A 15,550-nucleotide genomic window follows, 5' to 3' on the forward strand; every position below is an offset into this window, starting at 1 on the left:
CGTTCATTTCACTTGGGTAAATACCTAGGAATGGAATGACTGGATCATTTGGTAGATTTATGTGTAACTTTAAAAAAATTGCCGAACTGTTTTCCAAAGTACTTGTACCATTTTACATTTCCACCAGCAGTGTGTGAGATGTCTACTTCCTCTGCATCCTCAGCAACATTTGGTACTGCCAGTCTTTAATTTTAGCTGTTCTAATAGATATGTACAGCTATTGTGGCTTTAATTTGTATTTCTTTAATGACTAATGATGAGCATATTTTCAGGCGCTTTTTGCCATCCATATCTTCTTTGATGAAGAGTCTGTCTGGATCGTTTGCTCTTCATCTTATTGAGTTATTTGTTTTCTTATTATTGAGCTTTGAGAGTACTTTATAGGTTTTTTATATATTCTTTTATTAGATAAATGATTTTCAAATTTTTTCTCCCAGTCTGTGGCCTGTGTTTTCATTCTGTTAATGTACCTTTCTAAGAAGGAAGGTTTTGAATTTTGTCAAAGTCCAATTTATCAATTTTTCTTATGTAGATTGTGCTTTTGGTGTTGAATCTAAGAAAAGTTTTCCTAATCCAAGGTTTCTCTTGTGTTTCTTTCTAGAAGTTTTATAGTTTTACATTTAGATACAGGATCCATTTTGACTTAACTTTTTTAATCTTTTTATTTTATTTTTTTGAGGTCATAAAAGTTTATAACATTGTGAAATTTCAGTTGTATGTTATTTGTCAGTCACCATATAAATGTGCCCCTATACCCCTTATGCCCACCCTCTAACCCCCTAGCCCTCTGGTAACCACTAGTCTGTTCTCTTTGTCCATGTATTCGTTTATCTCCCACAAATGAGTGAAATCATATGGTGTTTGGCTTTCTGTGTCTGGCTTATTTCTCTTAACATAATAGTCTCAAGTCCCATCTGTGTTGTTGCATATGGGACGATTTTGTCTTTTTTATGGCTGAGTAGTATTTCATTGTATATATATACCACATCTTCTTTATCCATTCATCAGTCACTGGGTACGTGGGTTGCTTCCACGTCTTAGCTATTGTGAATAATGTTGCAGTGAACATAGGGGTGCAAATGTTTCTTTGAATTGTTGATTTCAAGTTCTTTGGATAAATATCCAGTAGAATAGCTGGGTCGTATGGTATTTCTATTTTAAATTTTTTGAGAAATCTCCATACTGTTTTCCATAGTCGCTGTACCAGTTTGCATGCCCGCCAGCAGTATATGAGGGTTCCATTTTCTCCACATCCTCTCCAACATTTGTTATTTTTTTGTCTTCGTAATTATAGCCATTCTAACAGGTATAAGGTGATAACTCATTGTGGTTTTGATTTGCATTTCCTTGATGATTAGTGATGCTGAACATCTTGTATATCTTCTTTGGGAAAATGTCTGCTCATATCCTCTGCCCATTTTTTGATTGAGTTGTTTGTTTTTTTATGGTTGAGTTGTATGAGTTCTTTATGTATTTTGGAGATTAACGTCTTGTCGGATATATGGTTTGCAAATATTTTCTCCCAGTTAGTGGGTTGTCTTTTCCTTTTGTTCCTGGTTTCCTTTGCCTTGCAGAAGCTCTTTAGTCTGATAAAGTCCCATTTGTTTATTTTTTCTTTTGTTTCTCTTGCTGGAGTAGACATTGTATTCAAAAAGATCCTTCTAAGACTTATGTCAAAGAGTGTACTGCCTATATTTTCTTCTAGGAGTTTTATGGTTTCAGCTCTTACCTTCAAGTCTTTGATCCATTTTGAGTTAATTTTTGTGTATGGTGCAAGATAATGGTCTACTTTCATTCTTTTGCATGTGGCTGTCTGGTTTTCCCAGAACCATTTATTGAAGAGACTTTCCTTTCTCCATTGTATGTTCTTAGCTCCTTTGTCGAAGATTAGCTGTCTGTAGATTTGTGGTTTTATTTCTGAGCTTTCAATTGTGTTCATTGATCTGTGTGTCTGTTTTGGTACCATTACCATGCTGTTTTGATTACTATGACTTTGTAATATATTTTGAAGTCAGAGACTGTGATGCCTCCAGCCTTGTTCTTTTTTCTCAGAATTGCTTTAGCTATTCGGGGTCTTTTGTTGCCCCATATGAATTTTAGGATCCTTTGTTCTATTTCCATAAACAACGTCATTGGGATTGTACTGAATCTCTAGATTGCTTTAGGCATATGGACATTTTAACTATCTTTATTCTTCCAATCCATGTGCATGGAATATCTTTCCATTTCTTTATGCGATCATTGATTTCTTTTAATAAAGTCTTATAGTTTTCATTGTATAGATATTTTACCTCCTTGGTTAAATTTATTCCTAGATATTATATTCTTTTGACTTCAATTCTAAATGAGATTGTATTCTTCAGTTCTCTTTCTGTTAGTTCATTATTACAACATAGAAATGCAACTGATTTTTCTAAATTGATTTTGTACCCTGCAACTTTGCTGTAGTTGGTGATTATTTCTAATAGTTTTCCAATGGATTCTTTAGGGTTTTCTATATATAAAATCGTGTTGTCTGCAAACAGTGAGAGTTTCACTTCTTCCTCACCAATTTGGATACCTTTTATTTCTTTTTCTTGCCTAATTGCTGCGGCCAAAACCTCCAGTACTGTGTTGACTAAGAGTGACAAGAGTGGGCACCCTTGTCTTGTTCCTGTTCTCAGAGGGGTGGGTTTCAGATTTTCCCCATTGAGTATGATGTTGGCTGTGGGTTTGTCATATATGGCCTTTATTATGTTGAGGTATTTTCCTCCAATACTCATTGAGAGTTTTTATCATAAATGGATGTTGGATCTTTTCAAATGCTTTCTCTGTATCTATTGAGATGATTGTGTGATTTTTGTTCCTCATTTTGTTAATGTGGTGTATCACATTAATTGATTTGCAGATGTTGAACCATCCCTTTATCCCTGGTAAATCCCACTTGATCATGGTGTATATTCTTTTAGTGTATTGCTTTATTCAGTTTGCTAATATTTTTTTGAGAATTTTTGCATCCATGTTCATCAGTGATATTGACCTGTACTTTTCCTTCTTTGTTTTGTCCTTGACTGGCTTTGGGATCAGGGTGATGTTGGCCTTGTAAAATATGTTAAGAAGTGTTGCATCATCTTCAATTTTTTCAAATAGTTTGAGAAGGATAGGTACTAAATCTTCTTTAAATGTTTGGTAGAATTCTCCAGAGAAGCCATCTGGTCCTGGACTTTTATTTTTGGGGAGGTTTTTGATTATTGTTTCAATCCCTTTGCTTGTGATTGGTGTATTCACATTCTCTATTTCTTCTTGATTCAGTTTTGGGAGGTTGTATGAGTCTAAGAATTTATCCATTTCTTCTAGATTGTGCAATTTGTTGGCATATAGTTTTTCTTAGTATTCTGTTACAGTGCTTTATATTTCTGTGGTATCCGTTGTAATTTCTCCTCTTTCATTTCTAATTTTATTTATTTGAGCCTTCTCGCTTCATTTCTTAGTCTGGCTAAGGCTTTGTCAATTTTTTGTTTATCTTCTTGAAGAACCAGCTCTTACTTTATTGATCCTTTCTATTTTTTTTTTTTGGTTTCAATTTCATTTATTTCTGCTCTTATTTTTATTATTTCCTTCCTTCTGCTGACTTTGGGCTTTGTTTGTTCTTCTTTTTCTAGTTATGTTAGGTGTAGTTTAAGGTTGCTTATTTGAGATTTTTTCTTGTTTGTTAAGGTGGGCCTGAATTGCTATGAATTTCCTTCTTATGACTGTTTTTGCTGCATCCCATATGAGTTGGTATGGTGTATTTTCATTTTGATTTGTCTCCAGATAATTTTTGATTTCTCCTTTAATTTCTTCAGTGAGCCATTGGTTGTTCAGTAACTTGTTGTTTAGTCTCCACATGTTTGTCACTTTCCCAGCTTTTTTCTTGTAGTTGATTTTTAGTTTCATAGCATTTTGGTCAGAAAAGATGCTTGATATGATTTCAATCTTCAAATATTTATTGAGGCTTTCCTTGTTTCCCAACATATGGTGTATTTTTGAGAATATTCTGTGTGCACTTGAGAAGATTGTATTTTCTGCTAATATTGGATGGGGTGTTCTATATATGTCTATTAAGTCCATCTGGTCTGGTTTTTCATTTAGTTCCCTTATTTCTTTGTTGACTTTCTGTCTGGTTGATCTATCCATTGATGAAAGTGGTATGTTAAGGTGCTCTGTTTCTATTGTGTTGCTGTTAATATTTCCTTTTAGATCAATTAATAGTTTTTTTGTGTACTTCGGTGCTCCTGTGTTAGGTGTATATATATTTATAAGTGTTATATTCTCTTAGGGGAGTGTTCCTTTTATCATTATATAGTGCCCCTCCTTGTCTCTTATTGTGTTTTTTGTCTTGAAGTCTACTTTGTCTTATATAAATATGCAACACAAGCTTTCTTTTGTTTGCCGTTAGCTTGGAGTATCGTCTTCCATCTCTTCACTCTAAGCCTTTGTTTGTCTTTGGAATTGAGATGTGTTTCCCGGAGGCAGCATATTGTTGGTGTTGTTTTTTAATCCATCCCGCCACTCTGTGTCTTTTGATTAGGGAATTCAATCCTTTTATATTTAGAATGATTATTGATATATGAGGACTTAATGCTGCCATTTTATCACTTGTTTTCTGGTTGTTCTGTGTTCCCCTTGTTTCTTGTCACATGTATTTCAGACTGCCAGTTCAGTTTGGTGGCTCTCTGTGATGGTTTTCTCAGTTTTTCTGTTTATTATTTGTGTCTCTGTTCTGATTTTTTGTTTAGTGGTTACCGTGAGGATTGTATAAAAGATCTCGTAGATGAAACAGTCCGTCTTCTGATAGTCTCTTGTTCCCTTAGTCTCAGCAGGTTCCATCCTCTCCCTCTTCTCCTTCTAAGTTATTCTGTTGTCACAGTTTATTCTGTTTTGTGTTGTGAGTTTGTGGTTAAAATGAAGTGATTATATTTATTCTTAATGCTTTCCTTCCCTTTATCTTTAACGTTATAATTAAGTGTTTGCTAATCTCTTCTGAAAGAGTTGCAGTTTTCTGATTTTGTCTGCATATTCATTTCCTTGCACAAGGTTTGGTAAACCCCTTCTTTTTTTTTTTTTTTTCGAGTATGAGGGCCTTCTTGATTGTATCTTTTGGGGGGGGGCATGGTGTGTCTTGTGGCAATGAACTCCTTCAGCTTTTATCTGGGAAAGTTTTTATTTCTCCATCATATCTGAAGGAAATTTTCGCTGGATAGAGTATTCTTGGCTGAAAGTTTTTGTTTTTCAGAATTTTGAATATATCATTCCACTCTCTCCTAGCCTATAAGGTTTCTGTTGAGAAATCTGCTGAAAGCCTGATAGAGGTTTCTTTGTAGGTTATTTTCTTCTGCCTTGCTGCCCTTACTATTTTTTCTTTGTCATTAACTTTTGTCAGTTTTACTGATATTTGCCTTGGAGAAGGTCTTTTTACATTGATGTACTTAGAAGTTCTATTAGGTTCTTTTACTTGTATTTCTAGCTCCTTCCCCAGGTTTGGGAAGTTCTCAGCTATTATTTCTTTGAACAAACTCTCTGCTCCTTTCTCTCTCTCTTCTCCCCCTGGAATACCTGTAATCCTTATGTTGCATTTCCTAATTGAGTTGGATGTTTCTCAGAGAATTTCTTCATTTCTTTTTAGTCTTGGTTCTCTCTCCTGCTCTATCTGAACCATTTTTATATTCCTATCCTCTAAGTTACTAATTCTGTCTTCCATAATACCAGCTTTTTTATTTAAGGACTGCAGATTTTTAACTCATTCACTGTGTTTGTCATCTCCAACATTTTTGATTGGTTTTTCTTTATAGTTCCAGTCTCTTTTGTGAAGAATTCCCTCTGTTCATTAATTCTGTTCCTGATTTCAGTGAACTGTCTTTCTGAGTTCTCTTGTAACTTGTTGAGTTTTTTTGTGATAGCTGTTTTGAATTCTCAGTCATTTAGACTGTAGATTTCTGTGCCTTCAGGATTGATTTTTGGGTGTTTGTCTTTTTCCTTCTGGTCTGGAGTATTAATATACTTCTTCATACTATTTGATGTGGTAGATTTGTGCCTTCGCATAATGATAGTATCTGGTTGCAGATTCCACCTGTCGCCACTAGGGGAGGGGGCCAAGAGCTGTGTATTCTGAGCCTGCCGCAAGCCCTGTCAGCTGTGCCTGTCTGAGCCTGCACCACTCCCTCGGACCACAGCTGCCCTGTGGGCTCTCTCACCAAATCGGAAAGTGATCATGTGGGGACTCAGGGCTGCCACCACCTGCTCCCACAGTCCTGCCAAGACATGCTCCCCACTTCAGGGCTGCAGCAGTACTATGGGCATTCATGGCAGCCAGGAACTTGTTACCCTGGGCCTGCAGATCCACTGCTGTCTCCTTCTAGGTTGCACCAGCAGTTATCTTTGGTGGGTGGGACCTCCTCACTGGGTGCAAGCCTGGTCTGCTCCCTGCAGATGCAGTGGCACTGTGGGCTCTCCTGCTAGACAAGAAAGCGATCACACAGGAGCTCAGGGCTGCCATTACCTGTTCCTGCAGTCATGCTGAGGTGCACTCCCACCCTCTGGGCCACGGCAGTGCTATGAGTGCTCCAGCCAGGAGAGCAGTTGCACGTGTGTACAGGGCTGCTGGGAGGCTGGAGAGTGCTTATCTATCTCTATTACCTGCCCGGGGGTAGTCCATCCCCCTTCAGATGTATGGCTGTGTGGGTCTCTCAGGCATCCTGATATGCTGTGTAGGTATCCTCCACTGATCAATAAATGTACATTTAGTTGTAGTTTGAGGGGAGAGAGACAAAGGGAACAGCTCACTCTGCCACGTTGCTGATGTCGCTCTTGAGTTAATATTTTTATATGGTGTAAGGTATGAATCAAAATTCTTTTTTTTTTTTGTATATGGGTATCCACCTGTTCCAGCACCATGTTGAAAATACTATCTTTTCTTCACTAAATTGCCTTTACACCTTTGTTGAAAATTGGTTGTCCATTTACGTGTCTATTTTTGGACTCTATCGTGTTCCGTTGGTCTATTTTTTGTCTTAATGTCAATAACACTTTCTTGATGACTATACCTTGATAAATAGGTCTTGAAACCAGATAGTGTTAACCTTCCAACTTTGTTCTTTTTCAAAATAGTTTTGGTTATTCTATGTCATTTGCATTACCATATGAATTTTAGAATTACCTTATCAGTTTCTGCAAAAATAGCATGCTAGGATTTTGATTCATCTTAAAAATATTAAGTATTCCAGCCAATGAACATGATATATCTCTCCATTCATTTAGGTCTTCTTTGATTTCTGTTAGTAACATTTTGTGGTTTCCAGTGTACAGATCTTGCATATCTTCTGCCAGATTTGTCCTGAATTATTTCATATTTTTAATGCTATTTTAAATGGTATTGATTTTTTCTAATTGTTCATTACTAACATGGAAATGCAATTGATTTTTGTACATTGATCTTATATCCATCAACCTTGCTAATCTGATTTATTAGTCCTATCAGATATTCTACGTAGACAATCATGTTACCTTCTTGAGAATATGAAGACAGTTTTACTTCTTTTCTAATATGAATACCTTTTCTTTCTTTCTTTCTCTCTTTTTTTTGCTTTATTGCCCTGGCTAGATCCTTCAATACAAAGTTGAGTAGAAAACATGAGAGCAGACATCCTTGTCTTATTCCAGATCCTTACAGGGAAAACATTCAGTCCTTCCCCATTAACTGTGATCAACTGTCAGTTTTTCTTGATGATGTTTATCACGTTGAGGAAGTTCCTTTGTATTCCTAACTTGCTAAGAGCTTTTATCAGGAATGGATGTTGGATTTTGTCAACTGCCTTTTGTTTTAAATTTAATTTATTGTGTTGTTTTTGTTTCTGTTTTCTAATTAAACTTTTTATTTTAAGATATTTGTAGATTTACATGCAATTGTAAGAAATAATACAGAGAGGTCTTTATAAACTCTTACTCACTTCCCCCCAATGGTTCTGTCTTGCAGAAGTGTAGTACAGTATTGAAACAAATATAATAATACAGTATTGGCATTGACCCAATCCACTGATCTTGTTCAGCTTCCCCAGTTTTACTTACATGCTTTTTCAGTGTGTGTTGAGAGGATTGTATTACTTTTCTTTTTTAGTTTGCTAATGTAATCAATATCATTGATTAGTTTTACAATTTTAACCAATCTTTCATTTCTAAGCTAAACCCCACTTCATCATGACATATTATCCTTTTTATATATTGTTGGATTAGAGTTGCTGAAAGTTTGTTTAGGATTTTTGCACCTCTGTTAATGAGGGATATTGGTGTGTAGTTTTCTTGTCTTGTAGTGTCTTTGTCAGATTTCACTATCAGGGTGAGACTCACCTCATAATATGAGTTGGGAAGTATACTTTCTCTTCAGTTTTCTAGAAAAGTTTGTATAGAATTGGTATTATTTCTTACTTAAACATTTGGTTAATTCACCAATATAGCTCTCTGGGCCTGCAGTTTTCTTTGGGGGAAGATTTTAAACTACAAATTCAATTTTTAAAATAGATATTAGGTTATTTAGGTTATCTGTCTTCTTGAGTTGTCTATTTCATCTAAGTTGTCAAATTTATTGTTATAAAGTTTATTATATTCCCGTTGTCCTTTTAATATATTGAATCTGTAGTAATGTGACCTCTCTCATTTCTACTTTTGGTAATTTGTGTCTTCTCTCTCTCTCTCTCTCTCTCCCCATCTGTCTGGCTAGAGATGTATCACTTTTGTTGGTCCTCTCAAAAGAAACAGCTTTTGGTTTCATTTCTTCTCTTTTTTAGTTTTCTAGTTCATTGATTTCCTCTCTTATCTGTATTATTTCCTTTTCTCCCTGCTTTCTTTGTGTTAAATTTGCTGTACGTCATCTAGTTTCTTAAGGTAGAAGCTGAGGTTATTGGTTTGAGATCTTTCTTCTTTCTAATATAGGAGTCTAGTGTTAAATGTTTCTTCCCAAGTGCTGGAAACTCTCTCAAGGCCGTAAGCTGGGACAGTTGTAGGGTTCACTTGGTTTGTTTTCCATCTCTTAAGGATCACTATCCTTCATTGCCTCATGTCCAATGTCTTGCACAATGGTGTTTGATTTAGTTTGTCCAATTTTTTAGTTATTTTAGGAGAGTGAGTAAATCTGGTTCTTACTGCTCCATGTCTGGATGTGCAAGTTGTAGGATGTGATTTACTTTTTTCTTTTTTTAAATTCCAGTGTCTACTAGAGCTACAGAATGAAGCTGTGTTCATGTGGACTGCTGAACTGGAAAATATAGCTACTCTCTGCTTTAAGGCTTTGGAAAACTCAAATTATGGGGTACGAGTGGCAGTGTCCAAACTCTTAGGAACAGTCATGGCTACAGCATTGATGCCAAAACAAGCAACAGGTATTGTGTGCCAACTCCTGATGTAGACTGTAAAAGGTTATTTGAAGGTATATGGAACACTTCCTTCTAAATGAGTTATTACTAATACACAAGTCACTTTAAAGGATTTAAATTGTTAGGTATCTTTGTCTACTTTTTCATAAAATGGAGGTACCCAAATGGCATATTCCTTGATGTAGTCAAGACATTTTTTGTGTTGATAATGTATAGGATAATATGTAGCAAGTGTGTTGGACATGGAACGAGAGTTATGAAATGGTTTTGTATTCTCTTCAAGGGATTGGAATTTCGCACTTTATATGCTTTCTACTTTCAATCTCATGAGTAGATCCCCATTTATAGCATAGTATTATTTTTCAGTTTTTCTTGACTATTATTGTAAGTAGAATCAGAGGCAGCGTTGATTTTTCTTGCGACTCCTGCTGTGCCTCCCAGTTCCATAGAGGTGCTTCCTGGACAGTCGTGAGTAGACACTGTGTAGTCCCCACCCCTGCTCCATCTCTGTATAGTAGAAAGACAGTCAGATGTTGTAGATTCAAGTCTTAGCTCTTATGTTTATTAGCTGTGAAACCCTGTCTTTGTCTCTTCATCTTTAATGATAATTGTGTCAATCCATGAATTAGATGATGATAATGATAATAGGTAACATTTATTAAGTGCTAACTATGTGCCAGGCACTGAATTAAGCATATAACAGAATTGTTTTATTTTAATCCTTACAAAAGTAAGTACTCTTGTTATTCCCATTTTGTAAACAAGGAAATTGAGGCTTAGAGAGAGGGTGTAATTTGTGTTCTATTAAGTGTCAGAACTGAAATTGAAACTCAGGCAGTCCAATTCCAAAGCCTACATATTTAATCGTGAGCTTTATGCCTCTCCTACAGAATTTTTTGAGGATTGTTTGCTACTTTATATGAAAGGACTTTTTCTGTACCAGGGATGGCAAGTTGGTTGCAGTCCAGTGACATTTAATACATTGGTTGGTAACTGTTGTGTAGGAAGCATGGTCTTGACAGTTTCTTTGTGTCCATCTCAGTTGAGAATGAGGGCTGTGATCACTTAGCAGTATGTGCTGTGTGCTTTCTCCTGTGTTACACATGTCAACGTTAACATAATTATTAGACTATTTGTGCGTAGATTTATTGAATTGCTTTTGATTTCTAGCTCCTTCCATTTTTCTTAGTATTTTTTGCTTCAATGTTCGTTTTTACAAGTACATTGTACATTTTAAGTTTATAAGAAAACTAAATGACCTAAATGACCTACTCCTTTATAGTAAAAGTATTTTTTAAAATAATTACTTGAATTTTAAAGCTAGATTATTAGAAAATATTATTTAACTAATAGCAAAATATATTTGCTTATGAATTTACTTTTCTTCCTGAAAGTAATGCGCCAGAATGTGAAGCGAGCGACTTTTGATGAAGTCTTGGAACTCATGGCCACAGGATTTCTACGTGGAGGGTCAGGTTTCTTAAAGAGTGGTGGAGAAATGTTAAAAGTTGGAGGGTCTGTTAATCGTGAAGTGAGAGTTGGAGTTACACAGGTTTGTAATATGTATGTGTAAAAGAATTCTGTTCATATCACTTGTGAAATTTCTTGGAAGGCTCTCACTAAGTAACAGCACACACAGAGAGATTTTTAATATTGTCTGATTTCTTTTGAAACATTTTTTTTTACCAAATGAATCAATTACATTCAAATTCTAAATTAGATGCTTAGGGGCCGGCCACATGGCTGAGTGGTTAAGTTCGCGCACTCCGCTTCAATGGGCCAGGGTTTCACTGGTTTGAATCCTGGGCACGGACATGGCACTGCTCATCAAGCCATGCTGAGGCGGTGTCCCACATGCCACAACCAGAAGGATTCACAACTAAAAAAAGTATGCAAGTATGTACTGGAGGGCTTTGGGGAGAAAAAGGAAAAATAGAAAAAAAACTTAAAAACAATAAAAAATAAAAAAATAAATAGATGCTTATATGAAAAGCTGGATACGTAACGATGTATAAATAAGCCTATGTCTAATATATGTATTATAAATATCTAAGAAAATTTTCCCAAATTTTACTTGGCAGAAAATTGATGTAAAATAAATCAGTTTTAAATGAAATTGTATTCAGGTAGCTTGAGGCATTTAGATGTTAATGTTCTCCAATGATCTTATAGCTAAAAATATTGATTAATACTTTGATTTATCATCACTGATTAATCACCAATGTAATTATGAAATCAAAGCTGACTTGGAATTACAATTTGCAAATAAGAGGTAACACCAAATAAGATATTATGCTTAATGATCTAGTAATAATTAACACTTAGTAAGTTGAAATGGTTCCTTTGATCTTAGTCAAAATCTTGCTAACTATACCTTGTTCCAGAAACTAGTGTAAAATAGAAGTAAACCATTTTGTCTTGCAGTCTTAAGCAAAGGTTTTGTAGTTCTAGGTTAGTTTTTATTTAGGATGTTAGGATTTTCTTATTCCTATGACCTCTTACCGTCTTCATCACCAGGGTAATTTCAGCTTTTCTTTCCTCACCACTCTCTGTGTCCTTCATGAAGCTATATTCCTAAGAATTGTTTTTAGTCAAAAGATACGTCTACCAGAAATTCCTATGCTAGAAGTGTTAAAAAGATCTCAAGTTTCTCAATTTTAATCTCAAATATTTGTGTTGCATGCCGTCACCAGTTATTTCTGTAGTTGCTTTATCTGTAATTTCAGTTTATTTATGTAAATGTACCTGAGGTTGTATCTTCATCTATTTATAGGCATATGTTGTTTTTGTAACAACATTGGGTGGTCAGTGGTTGGAGCGTAGCTTTGCTACATTCTTGTCGCATGTCCTTGATCTGGTTTCCCACCCTCGGGCAACACAAACGCACGTAGAGGCTGTGTATTCAAGACGATGTGTCTCCTTTATCCTAAGAGCTACCGTGGGCAGTTTGCTAGGTGAAAAAGCCCAGATTGCAGCTGCCAAAGAAATATGCCAAGCTATTGGAAAACAAATGAAAGCAGTAGGTAAGAATTGATATCATAATGGGTGTTGTTGATTACCTTAGTTGTTTAGGTCTTTATTGTTATTCTTAGTAAATACTAATAGATCTGTTTAGTTCATATCTCTTTCTGGACTGTGTTTTAATAGTCATTTTTATTCAGTACTCATTTCATTTTAAAACAACAAATAATTACAATGAAATAGAGTTTTTCAAGATTTGGGTAGCATGTTTGTAAGGTTAGGTTTTTTGTTTTATTTCTAGTAACTTCATTGATTTTATAGCTCTCTTGGTATGCAGCAGCACCTTGGTTTGCTATCTTTAAGAGGTAATCTATTATGATTTTTCTGCCTGAAGCCTGTTGTTTTATAAATACGTTATTGTTTTTTCCCTCCCATAATAGACTTAATATGAAGACCTAGAGAGGAACAGTTACAGGTGGTTATTAGCCCTCTATGGTTATACTGTGAAACCTCAGTAATCCATAATTAAAAGAAATCCTTTTCTAAGAAGTGTCAATTTTATAATTTTTTCAGTTTAACAAATAGTTATTGAGCATTTGAGAGTGCATAGTGGTAATTTGGGGTTTGAATGATGAATGGGATAAAGTTTCTGCCTTCATGGAGCTTACAGTTCAATTAGGGAGCTAATGCAAGGTAAAATACAAATTCTGTAAGACTGTTTATTTTTGTCACTGTTGGGAATATGCATTAATTTTAATCAAGCAAATTATATTGCCTAATAGTGGTCTTTAGAAATAAGAATTTAATGAATAGATAATATCAGTACTTTATACTTAGAGAATACATATTAAATATTTTATAAAATTAATAAAAATAAATTCACAAATAGTTTAGTTATAGTTTTTGTGCTTAATAAGCAAACCATTTTTTAAATGCCTAGGGCTAACTGAAAGTTATAATTTGTGAACTAAGGGTGTTTAAATTAATGAGCTGTTGTTCTTTAGATATGTAAAAATAATCTGTTCTAGGTTCACAATTTGAAAAATATTTATACATTGATTCATTGAAGAAGTATTTGAGTGCCAAATGGTGGGAGTAGAATAGTGAGCTACACACAAATAACACCTGTTCAGGGAGCTTATAATTTAGTAATCAAAAGATAGAGTTCATGCATTTCCAAGTCCAGAAATATCTAAGAAGAAAAGAGGTATTTATTTAAGTCCATAATATATTAATCTGTTATATTGTGTTCTGTATTGTATATTTTATAGTCTATTAATTCATAATGAATGCAAAAATGGTAAGAAAGTTTTACTGTCATTTAAGGGTTATTCATCTCAAGGCCATAGATTAGCCATTGGGTTTTAAAAATCCTAAAAGCAGAATTAAATACAATGCTATATATCTGGGATTTATGGGCCAGAATATATTCTCAATTAGTAATTTGACAAAGAATCTTTAGTTGTCTCCTGTTAAATACATTTCAATTCTAGTGGAAGTTAAAAGGTGGGGAAAGGGGACAGCAAAGCTAGTGGGAAGTTTGAGGAACATCCCAGTAAGAAATTCTAAAGGCACTTTCCTTATAAATCTGCTTTCTGGTCAGTAAGTTGACAATGATGTTACCGATATATTGCAGCACTTAATAGCAATTGCAGCACTATTAAATAGCAGTATTAGTACGGTAACAATAATAGCTGCTAACATTTACTGAATGTGTATTGGGGGTAGCGTTGTCTATATTCTTTATACGAATTGACTTTTTAATCATCACAATACCCTTTGAGATAGGCACTTAACCTTTTCAGAAGATGAGGAACTTGAGACCTAGATAAGTTGAGTATCTTGTCCAATGTCACATTGCTAACATGACTGGTGGAATTGGGATTTGAACGCAAATCTTCTTTCTCCAGAGCCTGTGCTTTTGTTACTGTGTAACAAACTATGGTTTGTTACTGCTTACTAAAGTTAGGTTGTGTTCCTAGAAGCAGACAGAATACCTCAGTATATATAGCATTGTCCTGAGTCATTGAACAGTGTTTTTAAGTCACTTCAGTGTTTATTTGTACAAGTTTTCTGCTGAGAAATAACTACATACAGAGTTCTTAACACTTAGGCATCAACTGGTATGATTTAAAAACATAAATAGTATAGATCAAAGAAATTATATCACAATTTAATTCACCCACATCAAATCCCTGATTTTGGGTTTCTAGAAGCAGTAGTGAATGACACTAGTGGTGAAAACAAATCTGGAGCAGCAGACATCGCCGCCAGCCAGCACGTGATGGTCTGTGCCCTACAGGAGCTCGGGAGCCTGGTGCAGAGCCTAAATGCCACGGCATCCCCTCTTATTCAGGAAGCATCCATAGGTATGGTATTCACTTGTACGGTGGAATATTTTTTCACTATTTTCAATGTCATAGATGTGATTGATATTTAACTACTGATTGCTTATCATCAGTTGCTGATCATCATAATTAGCAGTTTAGATTATTTAACAGTTGGCTTTTATTTAGGATTTACTGCGATAGTGAATCTTAAGTTAAATATTGAAGTAAAGTTTTGGGCGACAAATCAAAAACAGTCATGGTAGTTTTGTTTCTAATAATTGGCTAAAATTTATCAAACACTTTCATGTAATTTTACGTCAACGTTTGTATTTTATTGGATGTAATGGTACTGCGTTCTTTCTAGAAAATGTTTCTTTAAAGTACTCCACTGTTTATGAGCTAATATATTTTTTTGGGGCGAAGTTCTGAAAGTGTCTCTGTAAAACTGTAATAATTATGATTTTGATGATTGTGTTATACATAATCTTCTAAATTCCTGAAATGGACATCATTAAAGAGTAATTTTTTGCGTATTTCTTTTAGGACTTCTGGAGACTGTGACTTCAGTGCTTCTTCACCCAACTATGGCAGCTCGACTTGCTGCTGCCTGGTGTCTGCGCTGTGTGGCCGTGGCGTTACCTTTCCAGTTGACGCCATTTCTAGACAGATGTGCAGAACGGCTCAACAACTTGAAAACTTCACCAGAAGCTGTTAGTGGGTACAGTTTTGCAATGGCTGCTTTGTTAGGTGGAGTCCATCAGTGCCCTTTGGGCATTCCTCATGCCAAGGGAAAGGTATGGCAGAGATCCTAGAACTGTAAGTGCTATTGTGTGGGGTTTAGTCTTTATTTATTAAACATCTTCTGTGTTTAATGTT

The 15,550-nt window shown here is 35.2% G+C and overlaps 1 protein-coding gene across 3 annotated transcripts in view; it reads left to right on the forward strand.

Moving 5' to 3' along the window:
* The window catches only part of HEATR5B (HEAT repeat containing 5B), a 107,849-nt gene that overhangs the window by 9,376 nt on the left and 82,923 nt on the right, over positions 1-15,550 (forward strand). For all 3 annotated transcript variants that reach the window (XM_014832858.3, XM_014832859.3, XM_044772237.2), the window contains exons 6-10: positions 9,218-9,389; positions 10,778-10,935; positions 12,157-12,406; positions 14,558-14,713; positions 15,218-15,468. In XM_014832858.3, coding sequence (XP_014688344.1) covers positions 9,218-9,389; positions 10,778-10,935; positions 12,157-12,406; positions 14,558-14,713; positions 15,218-15,468 — 987 coding nt within the window. The remainder of the gene's footprint in view (positions 1-9,217; positions 9,390-10,777; positions 10,936-12,156; positions 12,407-14,557; positions 14,714-15,217; positions 15,469-15,550) is intronic.

Source organism: Equus asinus, chromosome 6 (assembly GCF_041296235.1).
Source record: "Equus asinus isolate D_3611 breed Donkey chromosome 6, EquAss-T2T_v2, whole genome shotgun sequence".
Lineage (NCBI taxonomy): Eukaryota > Metazoa > Chordata > Mammalia > Perissodactyla > Equidae > Equus > Equus asinus.